The sequence below is a fragment of the Staurois parvus genome, unplaced genomic scaffold (genome assembly GCF_062004578.1).
Source record: "Staurois parvus isolate SC_StPar_1 unplaced genomic scaffold, SC_StPar_1.0 ptg000519l, whole genome shotgun sequence".
Classification (NCBI taxonomy): Eukaryota; Metazoa; Chordata; class Amphibia; order Anura; family Ranidae; genus Staurois; species Staurois parvus.
Genome location: NW_028318315.1, coordinates 1,029,234 through 1,055,755, shown reverse-complemented (window position 1 = coordinate 1,055,755; position 26,522 = coordinate 1,029,234). Strand labels below are relative to the sequence as shown.

Below are 26,522 nucleotides of genomic sequence, written 5' to 3'. Positions count from 1 at the left end.
CTCGGGGTCCTTGGGCCTCTCCATTCTTCCTCCATACTCGGGGTCCTTGGGCCTCTCCATTCTTCCTCCATACTCGGGGTCCTTGGTTTTCAAATGAGATGCAAAAGTTGCTCTCATCAGAAAAGAGGACTTTGGACCACTGAGCAACAGACCAGGTCTGTTTTTCTTTAGCCCAGGTAAGACGCTTCTGACGTTGTTTGTTGTTCAGGAGCGGCTTGACAAGAGGAATACGACATTTGAAGCCCATGTCCAGGATCCGTCTGTGTGTGGTGGCTCTTGATGCACTGACTCCAGCCTCAGTCCACTCCTTGTGAAAGTCTCCAACACTTTTGAATGGCCTTTTCCTGACAATCCTCTCCAGGCTGCAGTCATCCCTGCTGCTTGTGCACCTTTTTCTTCCACACTTTTCCCTTCCACATAACTTTCTATAATTGTGCTTTGATACAGCACTTTGGGAACATCCAACTTCTTTTGCAATTACCTTTTGAGGCTTTCCCTCCTTATGGAGGGTGTCAATGATGGTTTTCTGCACAACTGTCAGGTCAGCAGTCTTTCCCATGATTGTGATTCCTACTGAACCAGACTGAGAGACCATTTAAAGGCTCAGGAACCCTTTGCAGGTGTTATGGCTTAATTATCTGATTAGAGTGGGACACTTTGAGCCGAGAATATTCCACCTTTTCACAATATTCTCATTTTCTGAGATTGTGGATTTGGGGTTTTCATGAGCTGTAAGCCATAATCATCACAATGATGACAAATCACGGCTTGAACTATCTTGCTTTGCATGTAATGAGTCTCATATATTAGTTTCACCTTTTAAGTTGCTGTACTGAAATAAATGAACTTTTGCACCATATTCTAATTTTTCGAGTTTCACCTGTATAATGTAGACAATTTTTTGTACTAGTATTTAGCTCTGTGGGAAGCCAAGTATGGCTTCATCGTTTGGTTAGTGAAGTCTACACCTCCCATATTTAGATTATAGTCATGGACATAAAGAGACTTTTCAATGACACCAGACGCCGTGGTAATTTGGACCATCGTGTCTGGGTGAATGGAGGACAGGATGAATACATGTCATTTGTCCCTCCACTTCATTCCACAACCTGGCTTTCTCCCCCTTTTTAAGTGAGATGTTAACGAGCCGTTGGAGGAAGCCCCTGAGAATAGCTCGCATGGTGCCACAGCAGTCAATTTTTTTGAAGGAACATAGTGGCACGCTTGCATAAAAGTTGTCCAAGTACAAATGGTTCCCCATATGGAACAAGGGCGACAAGTTCCACGCTGATCTTACCACTGCTCCCCATGTAGTCTAGGCATTCGGGGGCTCCACTTGACTGTCTTTTCCCTCATAACTTCTAGAGCGGTATGTGGCCTGTGGCTCTCTCACACAGCTTATTCATTTTGAACCCGCTGCTTGCTGGGGCGATATTGCTGGACTGTAAGCCTGCCAGTAAAATGTACCAGGAATTCATCTATGCAAATGTTTTGTTGGGGCGTATACACATCTACAAATTTCTAGGACAGGTCATTTATGAATTTTGTGGAGCGGATTATATTCACAGTCATCCCAGGAATGACAGAGGTTATTACCACAGAAATGCATAAAAAGCATTATTAGCTCATATCGTTTTCTGGCTTTTGCAGCATATGATCAATCAGATTTGTGGATCAATATGACCGCAATTCATTCTTTATGGAATGCCCATGTTGAGGGTTAGGGCTCATGTACACTGCAGCTCATAAACTCACATTTAGGAGCTGTTCAGCGGTTTTTTTCAACAGCCCCTGAAGTCACCCTAATGTTTTCGTACGTGTCCATGTACACAGCTTCGTTTACAGGCACTTGAGTTTACAGTCATTTTTTTGAACGCAGAAAACTTGCGTTCAGCAGTTGATTTTATCAGCGTTTCAAACACAAAACGCGGCAAATCGCGTTTATAAGTGTTTGCATTTGAAATTATTTTTTAACTCTTCCAGTTCCCGATGCTATCCAGAGCCTTTTTTTCATGATGAAAAATGCATGCAAAGCGTTTTCAAGGTACTCAAATGGACAAAACACTGAACACAGGATGTTCCAACCAAGCTTGTCACACATTGTAATGACCAATTCACATCTCAGACCTCTCCCACCCTTAGAAACAAAAGATATGTTAATGACCATTCACACCTCAAATTCCTCCTAAAGACCTCCTGCCAGGTGACCTTAATGACTCCCTCCACCAGACACCTTTCCCACCCTTGGAAACAAAAGAAATGTTAATGACCATTCACACCTCAGACCTCTCCCACCCTTGGAAACAAAAGATATGTTAATGACCATTCACACCTCAGACCTCTTCCACCCTTGAAAACAAAAGATATGTTAATGACCAATTCACACCTCAGACCTCTCCCACCCTTGAAAACAAAAGATATGTTAATGACCAATTCACACCTCAGACCTCTCCCACCATTGGAAACAAAAGATATGTTAATGACCATTCACACCTCAGACCTCTCCCACCCTTGGAAACAAAAGATATGTTAATGACCAATTCACACCTCAGACCTCTCCCACCCTTGGAAACAAAAGATATGTTAATGACCATTCACACCTCAGACCTCTCCCACCCTTGGAAACAAAAGATATGTTAATGACCATTCACACCTCAGACCTCTCCCACCATTGGAAACAAAAGATATGTTAATGACCATTCACACCTCAGACCTCTCCCACCCTTGGAAACAAAAGATATGTTAATGACCATTCACACCTCAGACCTCTCCCACCCTTGGAAACAAAATATATGTTAATGACCATTCACACCTCAGACCTCTCCCACCCTTGGAAACAAAAGATATGTTAATGACCATTCACACCTCAAATTCCTCATGAAGACCCCCTGCCTTAATGACTCCCTCCACCAGACACCTTTCCCGCCCTTGGAAACAAAAGAAATGTTAATGAGCAACTCACCCCTAAGCTAATCTCAACACTTACTGCTGTCTCTGCTTCTACTCTCTGTTTTTCTCTGAAACAGTCTGAAATAGTAAATAATTTACCACTTTTCAGTGCATTCTGGGCATTTGGGAGGTTCTCCTAAACGTGCATTATGCAAACGCGTCTAAACAGACTTTTTTTAACCTACGTTTTCCAGCAGTCAGTTTTCATCGTTCAGAAGTGTCCCGTGTACATGATGCCTTAGGCCCAAAAAAGTTTTAAATTCAGAAAACGTGATAGGTTTCCATTTGAATGGCCTGGCAAGGTATGAATTTGGATTGGCAGCGATGTACTCTTGGGCATAAACATTACTTTGGTCAAAAAATATAATTAAAGAGGTCTTTGGTAAAAAATAGATCAAAAAAGTAAAGGGGTGTTAAGTTGGCTGTTTACACCTGAACCCCGGACTGGGCTGTGAATGGAAGAATAATGGGTGATGCTGAATCTGGGGGCAGAAAATTAGGGTTTGCAAGCACCTCTGGAAGGCTACTATGGGCTTTACAGGCCTGTGCTCGAATTCTTGATGGCTGCTGTTGTATTATGCTACTAGTGCTAGCCACCTCACCAGCTTGTACTGCACAGCTGGTGCTCCCCACTTCATAATGAAATACTGCAGTGCTGGTGTCTAAAAGGCCAGGATGTACTACGCTGCTGGTCCTTGCCAGATCACCAAAATGTAGTACAGAACTAGTACCAGCACCTGAACATAATTATGTGCTTGGAGAACTTCAGCAACAGGGGTTCGGAATGCCTGATTTTAGCACGGACCTTTCACCATCATCCAAACTTCATGTCAGGTTGCCGTTGCTTTCTACAGGTTCATATTCTGAGCCTCCCTTCACGCACCTCTGCCATGCTCAGGATCCTGTAAGCCTCCTCACTAGTGTACCTTTTTTTGGACTTTTTGGGCACTAAATTTACAGGTACCTGGTGGCGACTATGGGAGGAAAAAAAGCTCCTGGCTATCAGGGACTGCTTGCATGCTGGAAAAAGAATTAACTGCAAGTGTTGGCAAGTGTTTTGATCATGACCAGGATACCGATCCATTCAAATGCTATACTATATGGCAGTGATCAGCGACTTAAAGGGTGACAGATAGTGTTGCGGGCGATCTAGCACTACCTAACACTTGCTGAAAGGACACTAACTGACTCTGGTGCTATCTGTGATACTAATACAGTGATTAGTGAATAAATACTGTACACTATACTAATGACACTGGTGACAAAGCAATTAAAGGGTTAAGTGTATGCACGTGTATATATGCTGCCTTTATTCATACAGACCTTGCTTTCTTCTCTCCCCGAACAAAAAGAGCTCAGGGAGGCAGAAACGGACTGTGTGTTCTGTTTACAAACAACAAACAGGGCTGTGCTGTGATTGGCTACAGATGGAACCTGCTGACCAACTTGTGCTTTAGCCAATCACTGCACAGGTCAGCAGGAGACATGTGCCTACACGCCCCATACCTGGAACCAAGCCGGTAAGGTAGATGTACGTTACCATGCCTGCACCTGCTGCTCGCTCACAGTAAATGTTCGGCAAGTGGGTAAAATGCCAATTTGTGTTCTTGGTAAATGTCAATGTTCCTGTAGTGGGTTGTATACATCGTACGGATACACCACTTCACAGGCCGGGTCAGGACATCCCCCAGACATGGGATTTAAAGGAATGTAGATTTTTTTTAATGTTTCACCTTTAAGAACTACAAAAATTGCTAACTCCCACCAAATCTACTTGCTACCCATGCAGGGCCAGATCTAGACAGTCTGATGTAGGGGTGCAGTAAAAATTCTCAGGGGCAGAGAATGTGATGTCAGTAGGGCAGTGTACAGGGGGCCAGTAGGGCAGAGGATAGGGTCAGCAGTTTATAGGGCAGTCTACAGAGGTCATTAGTTTATAGGACAGTGTACAGGGGGTTATCAGAGCAGAGGACAGTGTGCAGGGGGTCAGCAGGGGAGTGCACAAGGGGTCAGCAGGGGAGTGCACAAGGGGTCAGCAGGGGAGTGCACAGAGGGTCAGCAAGGGGAGTGCACAGAGGGTCAGCAAGGGGAGTGCACAGAGGGTCAGCAAGGGGAGTGCACAGAGGGTCAGCCAGGGGAGTGTACAGAGGGTCAGCAGGGGAGTGCACAGAGGGTCAGCAAGGGGAGTGCACAGAGGGTCAGCAAGGGGAGTGCACAGAGGGTCAGCAAGGGGAGTGCACAGAGGGTCAGCCAGGGGAGTGCACAGAGGGTCAGCAAGGGGAGTGCACAGAGGGTCAGCAAGGGGAGTGCACAGAGGGTCAGCAGGGGAGTGCACAGAGGGTCAGCAAGGGGAGTGCACAGAGGGTCAGCAAGGGGAGTGCACAGAGGGTCAGCAAGGGGAGTGCACAGAGGGTCAGCAAGGGGAGTGCACAGAGGGTCAGCAAGGGGAGTGCACGGAGTGCACAGAGGGTCAGCAAGGGGAGTGCACAGGGGGTCAGCAAGGGGAGTGCACAGAGGGTCAGCAAGGGGAGTGCACAGAGGGTCAGCAGGGGAGTGCACAGAGGGTCAGCAGGGGAGTGTACAGAGGGTCAGCAGGGGAGTGTACAGAGGGTCAGCAGGGGAGTGTACAGAGGGTCAGCAGGGTGGAGAAAAGGGTTGTCAGGTCAGCAGTGCAGAGGACAGGAGTCAGCAGAGCATAAGACATTGATCAGCAGAGAAGAGGACAGGGTCACTGCTGGCAGAGCACTCAGCAGGATCTCCTCCTCCCTTCCCCACACTGCAAACAGCCTGTGTACCCAGAGCTCCTCCACACACACAGCGCTTAGCAGAGATCAGATTCCCTTACAGACACGGCATCCATCTGCACAGTATGTACAGGGATGTTGGATTCCTACCACCCGACGCTTGGGACATGTAGTTCTGGGCGGTAGGAATCCAACCTTTAGTCCTGCTGCGGGCAAGCAGCAGGACTAAAGGTTGGATTTTTACTCAGGTGGAAGTATTCGAGTGGTACAAATCCTCCCTCCACACCCAAACCCCCCAAATTCTCCCTCCTAGCACAAATCCTCCACAGCCCTCTCCTCTTAACCCAAATTCCCCCACCTCCCTCTTAGCCCAAATCCCTCACCCCCTTAGCAAAAACTCCCAATCCCCCCTCCTGCACATATCAGCCCCAATCCCCCTCCTAGCACATATTCCCCAATCCCCTCTCTTAGCACATATTCCCCAATCCCCTCCTAGCACATATCCTTCCCCTACCCGTCCTAACACATATCCCTCCCAATCCCCCCTCATAGCACATACAGCTCAATCCCCTCTTCAAGCACATATCCCCCCAATCCCTCCTCCTTGTACATATCCCCCCAATCCCTCCTTCTTGTACATATCCCCCCAATCCCTCCTCCTTGTACATATCCCCCCTAATCCCTCCTCCTTGTACATATCCCCCCTAATCCCTCCTCCTTGTACATATCCCCCCAATCCCTCCTCCTTGTACATATCCCCCCAATCCCTCCTCCTTGTACATATCCCCCCAATCCCTCCTTCTTGTACATATCCCCCCAATCCCTCCTCCTTGTACATATCCCCCCTAATCCCTCCTCCTTGTACATATCCCCCCAATCCCTCCTCCTTGTACATATCCCCCCCAATCCCTCCTTCTTGTACATATCCCCCCCAATCCCTCCTCCTCTCACATATCCCCCCCAATCCCTCCTCCTCTCACATATCCTCCCAATCCCTCCTTCTTGTACATATCCCCCCCAATCCCTCCTTCTTGTACATATCCCCCCAATCCCTCCTCCTTGTACATATCCCCCCTAATCCCTCCTTCTTGTACATATCCCCCCTAATCCCTCCTCCTTGTACATATCCCCCCAATCCCTCCTTCTTGTACATATCCCCCCCAATCCCTCCTCCTTGTACATATCCCCCCTAATCCCTCCTTCTTGTACATATCCCCCCCAATCCCTCCTCCTCGCACATATCCCCCCCAATCCCTCCTCCTCGCACATATCCTCCCAATCCCTCCTCCTCGCACATATCCCCCTAATCCCTCCTCCTCGCACATATCCCCCTAATCCCTCCTCCTCGCACATATCCCCCCTAATCCCTCCTCCTCGCACACATCCCCCCTAATCCCTCCTCCTCGCACATATCCCCCCTAATCCCTCCTCCTCGCACACATCCCCCCTAATCCCTCCTCCTCGCACACATCCCCCCTAATCCCTCCTCCTCGCACACATCCCCCCTAATCCCTCCTCCTCGCACACATCCCCCCTAATTACTCATCCTTCCCCTAATTACTAATCCCTCCTCCTCGCACACATCCCCCCTAATCCCTCCTCCTCGCACACATCCCCCCTAATCCCTCCTCCTCGCACACATCCCCCCTAATCCCTCCTCCTCGCACACATCCCCCCTAATTATTCATCCTTCCCCTAATTACTAATCCCTCCTCCTCACACACATCCCCCCTAATTATTCATCCTTCCCCTAATTACTAATCCCTCCTCCTCGCACATATCCCCCCTAATTACTCCTCCTTCCACAGCCTCTCTCCAGACTACCGCTGCCTGCCCTTAGCTCAACACAGATCACTGCACCAGTCTGCACACTCACGTCCTGGGCCGGCCCTGAGTCTGAGAATGAGGGATGGTACTTGGCCACTGGCCGTCAGCCAGGGGGTGCACAATGGAAATGGGGGGGGGGGGCGCATCCACATACCCATGTGTTCTCCAGGGTAGTGCCCACCTCCCCATGCTATTTGTCTGACATTCTTTGCTTCCTATCCAGCCAATCAGCGACTGCTGCCCCTCTCTGCCAATCCCTTCACTGGCTTCCACTAACCCAACGTATAAAATTCAAAATACTAACCACAACATCCAACACTGCCCCGACCTCATCCACAGATACCGCCCAAATCGCCCACTGTGCTCCTCCCATGATATCCCCCTCTCTAGCTCCCTCATCACCTCCTCCCACGCTCGCCTCCAGGACTTCTCCAGAGCCTCTCCCATCCTCTGGAACTCCCTACCCCAGCATGTCCGGTCAGCCTCCCACCATCTGCCTTTAGGCGATCTTTGAAAACTCACTTGTTCAGGGAAGCCTACCCCACCTCCACCTAAGAACAGTACTTGAATCACCTTCACCAGATCATCCCCCGCAGCTATCACCTCCCTGTTCCTTTAGATTGTAAGCTCCATGGTCATGGCTCTCCTATTCCTTCTGTACTGAAATGTATTGTAATTGTACCGCCCCCCTTTATATTGTAAAGCGCTGCGCAAACTGTTGGCGCTATATAAATCCTGTATAATAATAAAATGGAGAGAACTGTGTTTTTTTTTTATTTAACATTCGGCCCCCATTAACTTTCATGGGGTTTCGGATTCAGAACCTGAACTTATTTATTTTTATTTTATTACAGGTCCTTATATAGCGCCATCAATTTACGCAGCACTTTACATATATATTGTACATTCACATCAGTCCCTAACCCTCAAGGGGCGTACAATCTAAGGTCCCTAACTCATATTCATACATACACATACTAGGGACAATTTAGACAGGAGCCAATTAACCTACCAGCATGTCTTTGGAGTGTGGGAGGAAACCGGAGTACCCGGAGGAAACCCACACAGGCACAGGGAGAACATGCAAACTCCAGGCAGGTGGTGCCGTGGTTGGGATTCAAATCAACAACCCTAGAACTGCCAAGCGGAAGTGCTAACCCCTTAGCCACTGTGCTGTCCGAACAGAATTTTGGTTCTGTTGACCCGTCTCCCCCTGAACCCAGGTATGTCCATCTCATCTCCAGGGAGAAGGTGACCCATCTCCACAATGAGGAGAATGTTCCGGCCCCGGAAGTGGGGGAATGTTGTGCCCCTGAAGGGGTTAATCTGGGTTCCCACACTATATATGTGTGTATCATCATCTGCTGGAGATAAAAGACGTCACAGTGACTATGGAGAAAGAGGACGGACGTGACTATGGAGGAAGAGGACGGACGTGACTATGGAGGAAGAGGACGGACGTGACTATGGGGGAAGAGGACGGACGTGACTATGGGGGAAGAGGACGGACGTGACTATGGGGGAAGAGGACGGACGTGACTATGGGGGAAGAGGACGGACGTGACTATGGGGGAAGAGGACGGACGTGACTATGGGGGAAGAGGGCGGACGTGACTATGGGGGAAGAGGACGGAAGTGACTATGGGGGAAGAGGACGGACGTGACTATGGGGGAAGAGGACGGACGTGACTATGGGGGAAGAGGACGGACGTGACTATGGGGGAAGAGGACGGACGTGACTATGGGGGAAGAGGACGGACGTGACTATGGAGGAAGAGGACGGACTATGGGGGAAGAGGACGGACGTGACTATGGAGGAAGAGGACGGACGTGACTATGGAGGAAGAGGACGGACGTGACTATGGAGGAAGAAGACGGACGTGACTATGGAGGAAGAAGACGGACGTGACTATGGAGGAAGAGGGCGGACGTGACTACGGAGGAAGAGGACGGACGTGACTATGGAGGAAGAGGACGGACGTGACTATGGGGGAAGAGGACGGACGTGACTACGGAGGAAGAGGACGGACGTGACTACGGAGGAAGAGGACGGACGTGACTACGGAGGAAGAGGACGGACGTGACTATGGGGGAAGAGGACGGACGTGACTATGGGGGAGGAGGACGGACGTGACGGGGGGGCGGGTAACTGGGTGTAAATAGGAAATAACATCTTATTAAGAGCAGGGCCCTCGAACCCCTCGTGTATTGTATTGTTACTGTCTTGTCTCATGTACTGCCCCCACTATAATGTACAGCGCTATATAAACCCTTTGGCGCTATATAAATACTATATAATAATAGTATTACCTCCTCTGCTGCCACTTCCACCAACGTCTCCTAATTCCTCCCGCCTCACCTCTCACCCAGAACTTCCTGTCTGTATACCATAGACTTCCTGTCTGAGTAGAAGTGAGGTCACCATCTTGTGGAGCTCAGCAGAACTTCAGCCCCCAGAATATTTTGCAGGACAGTCCCAGGATTTTGTCTCCTGTCCCATCATGTCCTCATCCCTGAGGTTCCAGGACTCTGTGTAGAGAGGCAGTGAGGTGATGACGGCTGGAACACTCTCCGGGTTCCATCACCAGGCACTGCAATGATACCAGACTGTTGGGAGCCGTGATCTCCTCTCTGACAGGGAAAATAGAACTCCGACATCAGCGGAGGGTGGGATCAGGTAAGTACCACCACTGGTTACCAAGGCTGGGCTGGGGTTACACTTTGTTCTCACCGACACCAAAGATGTGACTTGTTTTTCAAAATGACACCAACAATGTACCCCCTTAGTCATCCACAAACTGGGGACCCCAGGGTCGTGGGGAATAGGCCTTTGTCATTAAAGTATTACTAAACCCCAGACCCGGCATTCACTATATCCGGTCTCCCCGGACCCCGCATTCACTATATCTGCTCTCCCCGGACCCTGCATTCACTATATCTGCTCTCCCTGCACCCTGCACTCACTATATCTGGTCTCCCCGGACCCTGCATTCACTATATCCGGTCTCCCCGGACCCCGCATTCACTATATCTGCTCTCCCTGCACCCTGCACTCACTATATCTGGTCTCCCCGGACCCTGCATTCACTATATCCGGTCTCCCCGGACCCCGCATTCACTATATCTGCTCTCCCCGGACCCTGCATTCACTATATCTGCTCTCCCCGGACCCTGCATTCACTATATCTGCTCTCCCCGGACCCTGCATTCACTATATCTGCTCTCCCCGGACCCTGCATTCACTATATCCGGTCTCCCCGGACCCTGCATTCACTATATCCGGTCTCCCCGGACCCTGCATTCACTATATCTGCTCTCCCTGGACCCCGCATTCACTATATCTGCTCTCCCTGGACCCCGCATTCACTATATCCAGTCACCCCGGACCCTGCATTCACTATATCCGCTCTCCCCAGACCCCGCATGCACTATATCTGCTCTCCCCGGACCCTGCATTCACTATATCCACTCTCCCTGGACCCCGCATTCACTATATCCGCTCTCCCCGGACCCCACATTCACTATATCTGCTCTCCCCGGACCCTGCATTCACTATACTTGGTCTCCCACAGTACACAGAACATGAAAATGCAATTGTTTTAGTAAATATAAATGGGTAAATACCTTTTCTCATCAGCAGTTAGAGCAGTCTTGTGACTTCTATCAGTGTCCAGCAGAGCACTGGTTAAATCTTGTAGGAGGAGTTTTCATTTTGCTCTAGGAGGCTGCAGGACCCCTGACCCTCTGTCTGGACAGTGCTGATTGGCCCTGTGCTGATCACATGTACTCTCCCAAGAAAAAAAAACAACCTTCTCTAGCAATAGACATTAAACTGAGCATGTGCAGAAGGGCTATGGATTCAGTCTGCCTTACCAGCGTGGACATTTGAACAAGAGGGGCAGAGAAGACAGGATCAAACAGCCTTTTTACACAATGCAGATGATGAACCCTTTAGCTACTGACAAAGGGGGACAGAACATGTGACAGAACAATAACAATACAATGCAAAACATGAGGGGATTGAGGGCCCTGCTCTTTGGAGCTTACAATCTAGGAGGGAGGGGATGGAGGGCACAGGAGGAGATAGCTGTGGGGGATGGAGTGGTAGGAAGAGTGGAGGAGGTCGACAAGTTAGCAGGGGGTGGGGTAGGCTTCCCTGAAGAGATGGGTTTTCAGGGTGCGCCTAAAGGAGAGGAGAGTAGGTGATAATCTGATGGGTTGGGGCAGGGAGTTCCAGAGGATGGGTGACACCCTGGAGAAGTCCCGGAGGCGGGCATGGGAGGAGGAGACCAGGGAACTAGAGAGAAGGAGGTCTTGTGAGGAGCGGAGTGTGCGTGTTGGGCGGTACTTGGATATTAGGTCAGTGATGTAGTTCGGGGCAGTATGGTGGACAGCTTTGTACGTCAGTGTTAGGATTTTGAATTTGATCCGTTGCGCAATCGGAAGCCAGTGGAGGGATTGGCAGAGGGGGGTGGCGGAGACGGAGCGGTTGGAAAGGTGAATGAGTCTGGCAGCCGTATTCAGGATGGACTGAAGCGGGGATAGCCAGCGGCGAGGCAGGCCAGTGAGGAGGGAGTTGCAGTAGTCGAGTCGTGATATGATGAGGGAGTGGATGAGCTGTTTAGTGGTTTCTGGGGTTAGGAACGTGCGGATTTTGGCGATGTTGCGGAGGTGGAGTCTGCACGAGTTTGTTAAAGATTGGACTTGGGGCTGGAAGGATAGGTTGGAGTCCAGAATGACACCAAGTACTCTGGCCTGCTGGGCGGGTTTGATGGTGGCGTTGTTGGATGTGATGGAGAAGTCAATGGGGGGTGGTGTCCAGGCTGGGGGGAAGACAAGAAACTCAGTTTTGGAGAGGTTCAGTTTAAGGAAGTGGAGCGACATCCAGTCTGATATGTCGCTCAGTAGGTGTGTGATTCGGGCGGAGACCGAGGGGGTGAGGTGGGGGGTTGAGAGATAGATTTGTGTGTCGTCGGCATAGAGGTGGTAGTTGAAGCCGTGAGAGTGTGTGAGTTGGCCAAGGGAGGAGGTGTAGATGGAGAAGAGAAGGGGCCCAAGGATGGAGCCTTGAGGGACCCCAACAGAGAGGGGGAGTGAGGGGGAGGTGGTAGCATTATAGGTAACGCTGAAAGAGCGTTGTGACAGGTAGGATGAGAGCCAGGAGAGAGCAGAATCTCTGAGGCCGAGGGAGTGTAGTTTTTTGAGAAGGAGGGGGTGGTCGACTGTGTCGAAGGCCGCAGAGAGGTCAAGGAGTAGGAGCACTGAATAGTGGCCATTAGCTTTGGCGGTTAGCAGGTCGTTGGAGAGTTTGAGTAAGGCAGTTTCGGTGGAGTGTAGGGGACGGAAGCCGGACTGTAGGGGATCGAGGAGGTTGTTGTCGTTGAGGTGAGAGCTTAGGCGGGTGTAGACGAGGCGCTCGAGGAGTTTGGATGTGAATGGGAGCAGGGAGATGGGTCTGAGGTTGTTCAGGTCATTGCGGGTCCAGGGAGGGTGTTGGCAACTTTACATTTGGATACACTTCCTTTAGAGCGCAGGAGGATTTTGCTGTATATTTTTCTAGTGGGAGGAATAGTGTCCTATCATTTGCGTCAGTAGGAGAATTCGTTCTCCATCTCTGGTGTCAGTGGGAGGAATAGTGCCCCATCATTGGTGTCAGTAGGATAATTTGTTCTCCATCTCTGGTATCAGTGGAAAGAATAGTGCCCAAATGTTGATGGCAGTGGGAGGAATAGTACCCCATCATTGGTGTCAGTAGGAGAATTTATTTTCCATGTCTAGTGTCAGTGGGAGGAATAGTACCCCATCATTGGTGTCAGTAGGAGAATTTATTTTCCATGTCTAGTGTCAGTGGGAGGAATAGTGCCCTATCATTGGTGTCAGTTGGAGAATTCGTTCTCCATCTCTGGTGTTAGTGGGAGGAACAGTGCCCCAATATTGAAGCCAGTGGGAGGAATAGTACCCCATTGCTGGTGTCAATGGGAGGCATAGTGCCCCATCATTGCTGGCAGGGGAGTGCAGGAACGGAGTCTGATGGGAAGAGGCAGGCAGACTTACTAGAGGTGATCCGTGCGGGGTGGATGGATCGTCGGGTGAAGTAAGCGTAGTCAGACAGGCCGGGTCGGTATCGTGCGGGCAGCGCGGTACAGGAGGAGCAAGCAGAGAATGGTCGGGGTCACAAGCCAGGTTCAGCAGGTAGCGGGCAGCGCAGTACCGAGGATCAGGCAGAAGGATGGTCAGGCAAGCCAGGGGTTCAACAGGAGAAGATCAGCAGAGGTCAGGATCAAGCAGGGTCAGCAACGAGGCAGGAACACAGGATACCAGGTACAGGGGCTCATGGGAAACATACACCAAGGCCCAGATCACAGGCCTGGTCATTCCTTAAATACACCTCCTGCAATCAGCCCAGGTGTTGGCTGACTACAGGAGTGAGCTTCTGGCTGCTGAGAGCACCCGCTGGTCAGCCCTGGTACTGCAGCCCAAACGGCAGGTGAGTCCCACCACCAGTGCTGAGTGCATTCCTGACAGGTGGAAAAGTACTCCATTGTTGGTGTCAGTGGGAGGAATAGTACCCGAATATTGATGCCAGTGGGAGGAATAATACTCCATTGCTGGTGTCAGTGAGAGGAATAGTACCCCATCATTGGTGTCAGTTGGAGAATTTATTATCCATGCCTAGTGTCAGTGGGAGAAATAATGCCCCGTCATTGGTGTCAGTAGGAGAATTCTTTCTCCATCTCTGACGTCAGTGGAAAAAATAATGCCCTATTGTTTGGTGTCAGTCAGAGGAATTGTGTCTTATCACTGATGCCACTGGACCCCATTATTGATGTCATGGGGAGAAATTTTGCCCCATCGCTGGTGTCACTGGAAGGCATTGTGCCCCCTTCATTTGATGTAAATGGGAGGAATTATGCCGGATTGTTGGTATCAGTGGATGAAATAGTGCCCCAAGGGCTGGATAAAGGCAAGCAAAGGGCCACATCTGTCCCCCCGGGCTGCAGCTTGGAGACTGCTATCATAGACCAACATAAAGTGGCACATAATTGTAAAGTGGAAGGAAAATGAGAAATGGCTTTCAACATTTTTTTACAAATAAATATCTGAAAAGTGTGGCGTGCATTTGTGTTCAGCCCCCTTTACTCGGATATCCCTAACTAAAATCTAGTGGAACCAATTGCCTTCAGAAATCACCTAATTAGTAAATAGAGTCCACCTGTGTCATTTAACTGCTTGCCCGCCACCCTATAGTAGAAGTACTGCTACAGGGCGGCAGGGGTGTGCAAAATCACGTATATATAAGTGATTTGCTTTTCCGGGTAAGGGGCATGCCATCCTGCCTGCACCGCCATTGGCGGCTAGGGATGTCAATCACCAGGTCCAAGCCAGGGATTCCCCACTGACACCAGGTGATCGCAGAGTAAAACTGGCAGGGGAGAGACCTGTGTGTAAACAACACAGGTCTCTCTCCTGCCAGCAAGGACATGCTGCTTTGTATCTCTCTGCACAGCATGTCTCCCTAGTAAAACACACACAGCACACAGTTAACCCTTTGATCGCCCCAGATGTTAACCCCTTCCTGCCTAGTGCCATTGGTACAGTGCCAGTGCTTTTTATTAGCACTGATCACTGTATTGGTGTCACTGGGGATGTCAGTGGCAGTTAGTCAGTTCCCCCCCAGTGTCAGAATGGCCGCCGCAGTCCTGCTAGATGTTGCTGATCGCCTCCATTACTAGTATAAAAAAAAAATGAAATTCCATTATCTATACCGCCATTTGTAGACGCTATAACTTTCACGTAAACCAATTAATTTACTCGTATTGGGATTTTTTATTTTCAGCAAAGACATGGAGCAGAATACATTTTGGCTTAAATTTATGATGAAATTTGATTTTTAAAATTTTTTTACTGGACATGTTTGATAGAAAAAAAGTCCAAAATATTGTTTTTTCAAAATTGTCAGTCTTTTTTTGTTTATAGCACAAAAAATAAAAAATAAAACACAGAGGTGATCAAATACCAACAAAAGAAAGCTCAATTAGTGGGGAAAAAAGAAACATAAATTTAATTTGGATGCGGCTTTGCATGACCGTGCAATTTTCAGTTAAAGTAATGCAGCACCGTATCGCAAAAATTGGCCTGGTCAGGAAGGCGGGGGGGGGGGGGGAATCCTCTGAACGGCAAGTGGTTAACCACTTTACCTCCAGAAGATTTTACCCCTTTCATAACCGGGGCATTTTTTGATATTTAGCACTGAGCTACTTTAAACGGACAATTGCTTGCTCATGCACCAACACTGCACCCAGATGAAATTTATATCATTTTTTTTTTCACACAAATAGAGCTTTTGTTTCATGGCATTTGATCACCACTGTTTTGTTTTTTTTTTTATTATTTTTCATTATATAAAACGAATAAAGACTGAAAATTTTGAAAAAAAAAGCAATATTTTTTTCTTTTTGTTATAAAACATATCCAATAAAAAAAGAATTATCAAAAAGTCAAAAATATTGTTTTTCTTGCAAAATTGTCATTTTTTTTTTATTTATAGCACAAAAAAAAGGCAGGAGGCGATAAAATACCACCGAAAGAAAGCTCTATTTGTGGGAAACAAAGGATGGAAATTTCATTTGGGTGCAGCGCTGCATGACCGCGCAATTGTCACTTCAAGTAACGCAGCGCCGTAATGCAAAACATGGCCTGCTCAGGAAGGGGGGGGGGGGGGATCCTCTGGAGGGCAAGGGGTTAATTTCCGTATAAATACAGCTGTTCTGTGAAGCCCTCAGAGGTTTGTTAGAGAACATTCGTGAACAACAGCATTATGAAGGCCAAGGAACACAACAGACCGGTCAGGGATAAAGTTGTGGAAAATTTTAAAGCAAGGTTAGGTTAACAAAAATTAAAAATATCCCAAGCTTTGAACATCTCACGAAGCACTGTTCAATCCATCATCCGAAAATGGAAAGGGTATGGCACGACTGCAAACCTACCAAGACATGGCCGTCCACCTAAACTGACAGGCCGGGGCAATGATGGGTATGATTTTTATTTTACATAAAATAAAAAAAAAAATAAAAAAAATATATATATAAATATATATTTTTATGATGATTATTCATCGTACTTCAGCTGAGCTCCAGCTGATACACACTGGCCTAAAAAAAAAACCCAAAAACGCTTTATGCGCCTCCCCAAAAGTAGATGCCTTACGCACCATCCCTTTATTAGATTGAAAGAAGTCTGCTAATGCGATCGAAAGATGTTCCTAAGTATCTGTATATTTCAGAAGGGTTTCATTTAGGCTCCATTCCCATTAGCGCATCTCCAAAGTCGTGTGACTTTGATGCGACCTGTGGCGCGACTTTGATCTGACTTTACATTCACTGGACTACAGTCGCATCCAAAAGTCGTACCAACGTAGCTCAGGAACTACTTTCAAGTTGCTGCGACTTGAAGTTGAATACATTTGAATGGTACTCATTGGGAAACATGGAGTGCGACTTTGGACCCCAAAGTCGCACAAGTGTGAATGGACTCTTGGCCTCCGATGGCAAGTTCTGGGATATGCAATAGAAAGAGCCAAATCTAGGGTGATAGTAGCATGGTCCGACCAGGGGCGGACTTTACCATTTGGAAGCTTGGGCACTGTCCGAGGGCCCGGGGTCCGTAGGGGGCCCCATGAGATGCCCCTGGTACCTTTTTCATAGCCTTTTTTGAGTTTGGGCAAGGACACAGGGGCCCCATGATCCCTTATTGCCCGGGGGCCCCATGAGTTGTCAGTTCGCCCCTGGGTCCGACCATGGTATAGGATTGGTGGTTTCAGATTTGGTCGTGCATTGGGCCGAGATAAAAATATGATCTAATCTGGAGTACGTCTTGTGTACGGGTGGGGGGGGGGGGGGGCGGTAAAAGGTAAATTGTTTATGAAGATGAGATGTTTACCCATTCAGGTGGCAAACAAGTGATGATCTCAAGTGATGGTACTTTTATTGCGGGTGGGCAGCACACCAGACAAAGTCACGTATGTGTACGTCACCTGTAGGGTTGCCACCTCATCCCTTTAAACCCGAACACATATTAATTACACAGGTTCTGGGGCTGATTTAATGCACTAAGTGAATTTAATTACCACCGTAATCAACCACAGAACCTGTGTAATTAATATATGTTCGGTCTTAAAGGGATGAGATGGAAACCCTAGACGCCTGGCACATGGGTGCATAGCGCGCCATCCTGTGACCGCTGTATCCACCAGACACAGCAGATTACTGATACCTGTGACTGATCATAAAGATCACATGATTAGAATGTAAACAAAAAAATGTATGAATGGTTTTCATTCATGACTGCTTGATTAGTGTTGTGAAGCTATGATTGGCTCACAGCTATCACATGGTACCTGGTTACCTGTACCATGTGATTAGCTGTAGCCAATTATCAGTAAATAAGGTGTCACTAATGTTAACCCATTCATGACAGCTAAAACTATTGCTTATAACAGTGAAGCAATAACAGCATAAACAAAAAAATAATTCTCTGATCACCCCCCAGAGTAGTACAGTGTCATTATGGTGACACTGTACTACTCTGATAACAGGATGTAAAAAAAAAAAAAAAAAGTTAAAAATAAATAAAAAGTTTTAAAAATTTAATAAATTATTATAATTTTTTTTTCATACGGTCTCCAGTCAGTGTCCCTGAATACCACCACACCAGTCATATGATGACACTGTGCAATACTGGTGACAAGAAGTAAAAAAAAATATGGGAAAAAATTATTTAATTTCTTTATTTTTCAAAAAATTGGGACAAAAAAATTACTTTAAAAAACTCACCATGCCTCTTACTAAATACCTGGTTAATTTGGTATTTGTACTGTCCTGGCAATTTAGGGCCTCGAGCAATGAGATCGGCCTTCAGTACATCCGCATTGATCAATTTTCAAATACACGGCTCAAATAAACGTAAGGAAGACTTTGTAATCAGAGTCTAGCTTCAAGTCAATGAACCTCCTGGGATATTGATCTGGTCAGGTAAGTAGCAGAGGGGGTTGTTAATCAGTTTCAGCTGCTTTGGTGTTCATGAAATTAACAACAGGTGCAATAGATGGGCAACAATGAGACCACCCCCAAAACAGGAATGGTTTTACAGGTGGAGGACACTGACATTTTGTTCCCTAGTCATCTTTTCTGACTGTTTTTCACTAGTTTTGCATTTGGCTAGGGTCAGTGTCACTACTGGAAGCATGAGGCCATACCTGGACCCTACAGAGGTTGCACAGGCAGTCCAACTCCTCCAGGATGGCACATCAATATGTGCCATTGCCAGAAGGTTTGCTGTGTCTCCCAGCAGTCTCAAGAGCATGGAGGAGATTCCAGGAGACAGGCAGTTACTCTAAACACACACTGTTTAATTGACGTTATCCCTTCTCTTCCTGTATATGGATGATGGCGTTGCAACTATTTTAATTAAAAAAGTACCTTTTTCCTAATTGATATACAGCTGTCACATGACCCAGCTCCTCCCCAGCCTGTCTGCAGGGAAACGTAAGCAGGAGGAGCTTCTAGTCCTCTGCTGCTGATCACATGTTCAAAACAAACAAGAAAAAGCCTTTGGGATAGAGAATAAAATAATTCATATCAATAAACGGTTTTAAATTGTCATACAAATACAGTATTTACATATTTGAAATCAAAGCTTCATTATTTTTTGGCAATCACATGGCGTGGGTAGATTTCTGCCAGTCATAGGCTGTGTCACGCCTACCCAGCCTGTGTCTTAGAATAACAAGGAGGTGAATCCTCCATCAGTCAAGATGTAATATCTCACCCCTATTGTGTTCAGCTGGTTAGTGGACATGGGGGAGGAGGGAGGGAGTGGGCTGCCATTTCCCACTTTGTATACACCCACATGTTTGACTCTAGTCACATGGGATGTTCAGATGGCATAGCGAGGAAATGCTCAGCATAGAATCTCACTGAAAATTGAGCAAATGCAGCGCTGCCAACACTGCTCTGCAAAATCTCTAGCTGAATTGGGGACATGGACAAGAGGGAGCAATACACAACAGCAGGATCAACCAGGTATTTTTGCAGAACACAGAAAATGAATCCCATAGTGACCGAGTATGAACAGCCTGGAATACAGCATTTATTGACAGTTTTTTTATGATGTGGGTTTAGTGACACTTTAACAACAACAGATCTGGTATGTACAGGTTGATACAGGTAATATAGAAATGGAACAATAACATATTCAAAATAAACATCAAAGAAAAGGGGGAGGGGAGCAAAAAGGTTCTTGGGGACCTGCAATACCAACCACAGTACAGTACTTCTCTATCGGTCAAGGTTCCAATGAAGACTCGGTCAAGCTTCCAATGAAGACTCGGTCAAGGTTCCAGTGAAGACTCAGTCAAGGTTTCAGTCAAGGTTCCAGTGAAGACTCGGTCAAGGTTCCAGTGAAGACTCGGTCAAGGTTCCAGTGAAGACTCGGTCAAGGTTCCAGTGAAGACTCGGTCAAGCTTCCAATGAAGATTCGGTCAAGCTTCCAATGAAGATTCGGTCAAGCTTCCAATGAAGACTCGGTCAAGGTTCCAAAGAAGACTCGGTCAAGGTTCCAAAGAAGACTCGGTCAAGGTTCCAAAGAAGACTCGGTCAAGCTTCCAAAGAAGACTCGGTCAAGCTTCCAAAGAAGACTCGGTCAAGGTTCCAAAGAAGACTCGGTCAAGGTTCCAAAGAAGACTCGGTCAAGGTTCCAATGAAGACTCGGTCAAGGTTCCAATGAAGACTCGTTCAAGGTTCCAATGAAGACTCGTTCAAGGTTCCAAAGAAGACTCGTTCAAGGTTCCAAAGAAGACTCGGTCAAGCTTCCAATGAAGACTCAGTCAAGGTTCCAATGAAGACTCCTAAATATGAGGAGAAAATGTGCAATCCAGGGCCGCCCCAACTTGGTGTATGTGGAAATTCTATCTTGAGGTATAGTTTAGCTGTTTTCTAGGCCTTTGCCAAGGTCTGCTTAGTAGCAGTAGTGATCTGCAGAAGAAGCCTCAACTGCCTTTATGGGAGCTCAAAGATGTTCCTGTTGAGGAGAGTAACTGTTGGTCCGCTGGAGCGTGATTTATCAAAAAGTGTTGAGAGCATCCCAAAAATGTCAGACCAAATAATACATACTAAGAGGTATGTCAACCATATGTGGAGAAGGACAAGTATTTTTAATCAAAATGTCAACTTCTGCTTTGGCTGCGAATGGCGTTGGGAAACGTTTCAAAGCAAACTCGAGAAAATCACCCTTATGAGAATGTGTTTTTTGTACAAAGTAGAAAGTCTTCATGGGAGGTTTTACATTCTTTCAGGGCCAAACATCTCTTCCTTACAGAATTTAGGCTTTTAGAGGCAATACTCTCAAAGTAATAGTAAACATACACTGCTCAGAAAACCAATCATGGTGTACTATTCTTCCCACTAGAACCAAGGATGGTGTGCGATTCTTCCCACTAGAACCAAGGATGGTGTGCGATTCTTCCCACTAGAACCAAGGATGGTGTACTATTCTTCCCACTAGAACCAAGGATGGTGTGCGATTCTTCCCACTAGAACCAAGGATGGTGTGCGATTCTTCCCACTAGAACCAAGGATGGTGTACTATTCTTCCCACTAGAACCAAGGATGGTGTGCGATGCTTCCCACTAGAACCAAGGATGGTGTGCGATTCTTCCCACTAGAACCAAGGATGGTGTGCGATTCTTCCCACTAGAACCAAGGATGGTGTACTATGCTTCCCACTAGAACCAAGGATGGTGTACTATGCTTCCCACTAGAACCAAGGATGGTGTGCGATTCTTCCCACTAGAACCAAGGATGGTGTACGAGTCTTCCCACTAGAACCAAGGATGGTGTACGATTCTTCCCACTAGAACCAAGAATGGTGTACTATTCTTCCCACTAGAGCCAAGGATGGTGTACTGTTCTTCCCACTAGAACCAATCATGGTGTACTATTCTTCCCACTAGAGCCAAGGATGGTGTACTGTTCTTCCCACTAGAACCAATCATGGTGTACTGTTCTTCCCACTAGAACCAATCATGGTGTACTGTTCTTCCCACTAGAACCAATCATGGTGTACTATTCTTCTCACTAGAACCCAGGATGGTGTACTATTCTTCCCATTAGAACCAAGGATGGTGTACTATTCTTCCCACTAGAACCAATCATGGTGTACTATTCTTCCCACTAGAACCCAGGATGGTGTACAATTCTTCCCACTAGAGCCAAGGATGGTGTACTATTCTTCTCACTAGAACCAATCATGGTGTACTATTCTCACTAGATCCAAGGATGGTGTATTATTCTCACTAGATCCAAGGATGGTGTACTATTCTTCCCACTAGAACCAAGGATGGTGTACTATTCTTCCCACTAGATCCCAGGATGGTGTACTATTCTTCCCACTAGAACCAAGGATGGTGTACTATTCTTCCCACTAGAACCAAGGATGGTGTACTATTCTTCCCACTAGAACCAATCATGGTGTACTATTCCCACTGGAACCAAGGATGGTGTGCGATTCTTCCCACTAGAACCAATCATGGTGTACTATTCTTCCCACTAGAACCAATCATGGTGTACTATTCTTCCCACTAGAACCCAGGATGGTGTGCTATTCTTCCCGCTAGAACCAATCATGGTGTACTATTCTCACTAGATCCAAGGATGGTGTACTATTCTTCCCACTAGAACCAATCATGGTGTACTATTCTCACTAGATCCAAGGATGGTGTATTATTCTCACTAGATCCAAGGATGGTGTACTATTCTTCCCACTAGATCCCAGGATGGTGTACTATTCTTCCCACTAGAACCAATGATGGTGTACTATTCTTCCCACTAGAACCAATCATGGTGTACTATTCTCACTAGATCCAAGGATGGTGTACTATTCTTCCCACTAGAACCAATCATGGTGTACTATTCTTCCCACTAGAACCAATCATGGTGTACTATTCTTCCCACTAGAACCCAGGATGGTGTGCTATTCTTCCCGCTAGAACCAATCATGGTGTACTATTCTTCCCACTAGAACCAAGGATGGTGTAATATTCTTCCCACTAATACCAATGTTGGGGCACTACTCCTTCTACTGACCATCAACCCTGAGGCGCGACTCCTCCTACTGACCATCAACCCTGAGGCGCGACTCCTCCTACTGACCATCAACCCTGAGGCGCGACTCCTCCTACTGACCATCAACCCTGAGGCGCTACTCCTCCTACTGACCATCAACCCTGAGGCGCTACTTCTCCTGACCATCAACCCTGAGGCGCTACTCCTTCTACTGACCATCAACCCTGAGGCGCTACTCCTCCTACTGACCATCAACCCTGAGGCGCTACTCCTTCTACTGACCATCAACCCTGAGGCGCTACTCCTCCTACTGACCATCAACCCTGAGGCGCTACTTCTACTGACCATCAACCCTGAGGCACTACTCCTCCTACTGACCATCAACCCCGAGGATCTACTCCTCCTGCTGACCATCAACCCTGAGGCCATGTTTATTCTCACTGATGCTGGGGCCAGGATATTTTCCATCCTCCTTGTCCCTAATCCGGCCCTCCTAAAGTCTGAAGGACCATATACTGGCCCTTTGTTTGAAAAGTTTGGAGACCCCTGCACTAAAGGATCAGAGAGTGATAGGCAATGACACCATATAACATGGCATACAGCATTATTGTCCTCACCTACATTGGAGAACAGGTCAAGCAGTTCTGCTGCAGAGTCCTAGGTGTGGGAGGAAACTGGCTGCAAGAGGAAATGATCCATCGTAGGCTCCTAAGAGGGCCGTTAATATTGTGGGGGGTAAGGTGGAGGTTTTTTTCCTGCCAAATTTTCCCATAAGGATGCTAAGTAGCTGCTACATCTGATCTGAGCCAGGTTCCCCCCCATGCTGATTGTGGCTATAACTAGCTAGGAAAGAGGAACGGAAAGGAGAACCATAGTGGGGCTCTGGGAATACACATCCGCCATGTTAGCCACCATGCAAGCGCACCCCTGAGGTTTAACAAGGACTAATATCTGTGAATAACTTTTCCCACACTCAGGACAAGAATACAGCTTCTCCACCGTGGGAGAATTCTGATGTGTCTAAAAATGAGACGTCTGTGAAAAACATTTTCCACACGCAGGACAGGGATACGACTAGTCATCTGTGTGAATCTTCTGATGTCTGTCAAATTTGGGCTTATCTGAAAAACGTTTACCGCACTCAGGGCAGGAATACGGCTTCTCCCCCCCGTGCAATCTTTGATGTCTAACAAGGTGCGATTTCCGTTTATAACATTTCCCACACTCAGGGCAGGCATATGGTTTCTCCCCCGTGTGAATCATCTGATGTCTGCACAAATTGGACTTGTCTGAAAAACGTTTACCGCACACAGGACAGGAATACTGCTTCTCACTTGTGTGAGATCTTTGATGGATAAGGAAGTCTGATTTCCCTACATAACATTTCCCGCACTTGCGACAGGAACAGAACTTCTCACGTATGTGAGTTCTTTGGTGATTAACAAGACTTGATTTATATGAGAAACATTTCCCACAATCAGGGCATATAAACGGTTCTTCCCCTCTGTGAGACTTTTGATGTCTAATAAGTTCTGATTTCTGTAAAAAACATTTCCCGCACTCAGGGCAGGGAAATAGCTTCTCCCCAGTGTGAGATCTTTGATGTATGATAAGTTTTGATTTCCGAGGATAAGATTTCCCACATTCAGGGCAGGAATACGGCTTTTCTCCCGTGTGAATTCTCTGATGAATAACAAGGTCTGATTTCTGTGAAAAACATTTCCCGCACTCAGGACAGGAAAACGGCTTCTCCCCTGTGTGAGATCTCTGATGTGTGATAAGTGTTGATTTCTGTGTGTAAGATTTCCCACATTCAGAACAGGAATATGGCTTCTCCCCTGTGTGAAACCTTTGATGTATAACAAGGTATGATTTCTGTGAAAAACATTTCCCACACTCAGGGCAGGAACACAACTTCTCCCCTGTGTGAGATCTCTGATGTATTAGAAGGTCTGATTTTTGTACAAAACATTTCCCACACTCAGGGCAGAAATATGGCTTCTCCCCTGTGTGAATCCTTTGATGTCTGTAAAGTTTGGATTTCTCTGAAAAACATTTCCCGCACTCAAGGCATGAATAAGACATCGCCCCTGTGTGAAATTTTTGATGTAGAACAAGTCTTGCTTTCCGTGTAAAACATTTCCCACACTCAGGACAGGAGAACAAGTTTTTCTCCAAGTGAGAACTCTGATGTATGTAAAGATGAGATACCTGTGAAAAAGATTTTCCGCACTCAGGACAGGAATATGGCTTTTCCCCTGTGTGAATCCTCTGATGTCTGATAAGACTGTACTTCTCTGAAAAACATTTCCCGCACTCAGAGCAGGAATATGGTTTCTCCCCTGTGTGAGATCTTTGATGTAGAGCGAGTCCTGATTTCTGTGTATAACATTTCCCACACTCAGGACAGGAATACGGCTTCCCTCCTGTGTGATATCTTTGATGTAGAACAAGTGCAGATTTCTGTATAAAACGTTTTCCGCACTCAGGACAGGAATATTGCTTCTTGCCCGTATGAGATCTGTAATGTATGATGAGTTCTGATTTTTTTAAAAAAAATTTCCCGCACTCAGAACAAGGATGAAGCTTCCCACCCGTGTGAGATCTCTGATGTACAGTTAGACTTGATTCAGAGCCAAAACTTTCCCAACAATTAGGAGAGGGACAGTTCTCCTCCCCCTGAATTCCGGCACCATCGCTCACAGTACGAGGTTGCTCAGAGTCAGAGGGATTTGATGGTCCATCCACACTGTGAAGTCCACCATCCATAACTGAGATCATTGTCGTTTTTCCTGCACAATCTCCTGTGATGTCCTCATCTTCCATTTTACAGCTTAGAGGTAAAGTGAGGTGATCCTTTGAGGGTTTCTTGATGGCGTGTCCTGGAAAATATAAAAACATGATCAATAGATACAAGATAATTAATTCACTAAAACCAAAATTCCATCTGGATCAGGTAGGTTTTAGTGAGCAGATGTTCTCTGTAGATGTCCCAACCAGCTGTGACTTCCCCTCTTCAGTAAAAGGTCCTTTGGTCCTCCCCCCAGATCACTTCTACATTTCCCCAGCCTTTTCAGAAGAGCAGGAACCAATGGGGACTGGGAGGGGCATGCTTTTCACACAACCACAAGCCTAGGCACTGGGTCATGTGATCTCTGATAATGAAAAGGAACAAAGTTCAAACTTGGAGAACCTTTAGTAGAGAACAAGAGATCATAGGCCTAGGTATCAAATCAAGAATCCATCTGGATCAGGTAGGTTTTAGTGAGCAGATGTTCTCTGTGGATGTCCCAACCAGCTGTGACTTCCCCTCTTCACTAAAAGGTCCTTTGGTCTTCCCCCCAGATCACTTCTACATTTCCCCAGCCTTGTCAGAAGAGCAGGAACCAATGGGGACTGGGAGGGGCATGCTCTTCACACAAGACTTTTAGACTTGGAGAACCTTTACTAGAGACCATAGGCCTAGGCATCAAATCAAGATTCCATCTGGATCAGGTAGGTTTTAGTGAGCAGATGTTCTCTGTGGATGTCCCAACCACAAGCCTAGGCACTGGGTCATGTGATTTCTGATAATGAAAAGGTCCAAAGTTCAGACTTGGAGAACCTTTAGTAGAGAACAAGAGACCATAGGCCTAGGCATCAAATCAAGATTGCATCTGGATCAAGTAGGTTTTAGTGAGCAGATGTTCTCTGTGGATGCCCCAACCAGCTGTGACTTCCCCTCTTCAGTAAAAGGTCCTTTGGTCCTCCCCCCAGATCACTTCTACATTTCCCCAGCCTTGTCAGAAGAGCAGGAACCAATGGGGACTGGGAGGGGCATGCTCTTCACACAACCACAAGCCTAGGCACTGGGTCATGTGATCTCTGATAAGGAAGAGGCTCA

The 26,522-nt window shown here is 47.1% G+C and overlaps 2 protein-coding genes across 2 annotated transcripts in view; both read right to left on the bottom strand.

The window, feature by feature from the left end:
* Positions 1–9,893, bottom strand: part of LOC149451820 (uncharacterized) — a 74,887-nt gene extending 64,994 nt beyond the window's left edge. The window contains exon 1 of the mRNA XM_089690137.1: positions 9,831–9,893. The gene's annotated coding sequence lies outside the window, so the exon portion shown is untranslated. The remainder of the gene's footprint in view (positions 1–9,830) is intronic.
* Positions 9,894–19,640: 9,747 nt separating this feature from the next.
* Positions 19,641–26,522, bottom strand: part of LOC149451819 (uncharacterized) — a 118,998-nt gene continuing 112,116 nt past the window's right edge. The window contains 1 exon segment of the mRNA XM_089690136.1: positions 19,641–25,521. Coding sequence (XP_089546262.1) covers positions 23,483–25,521 — 2,039 coding nt within the window. The 3' untranslated portion in view covers positions 19,641–23,482.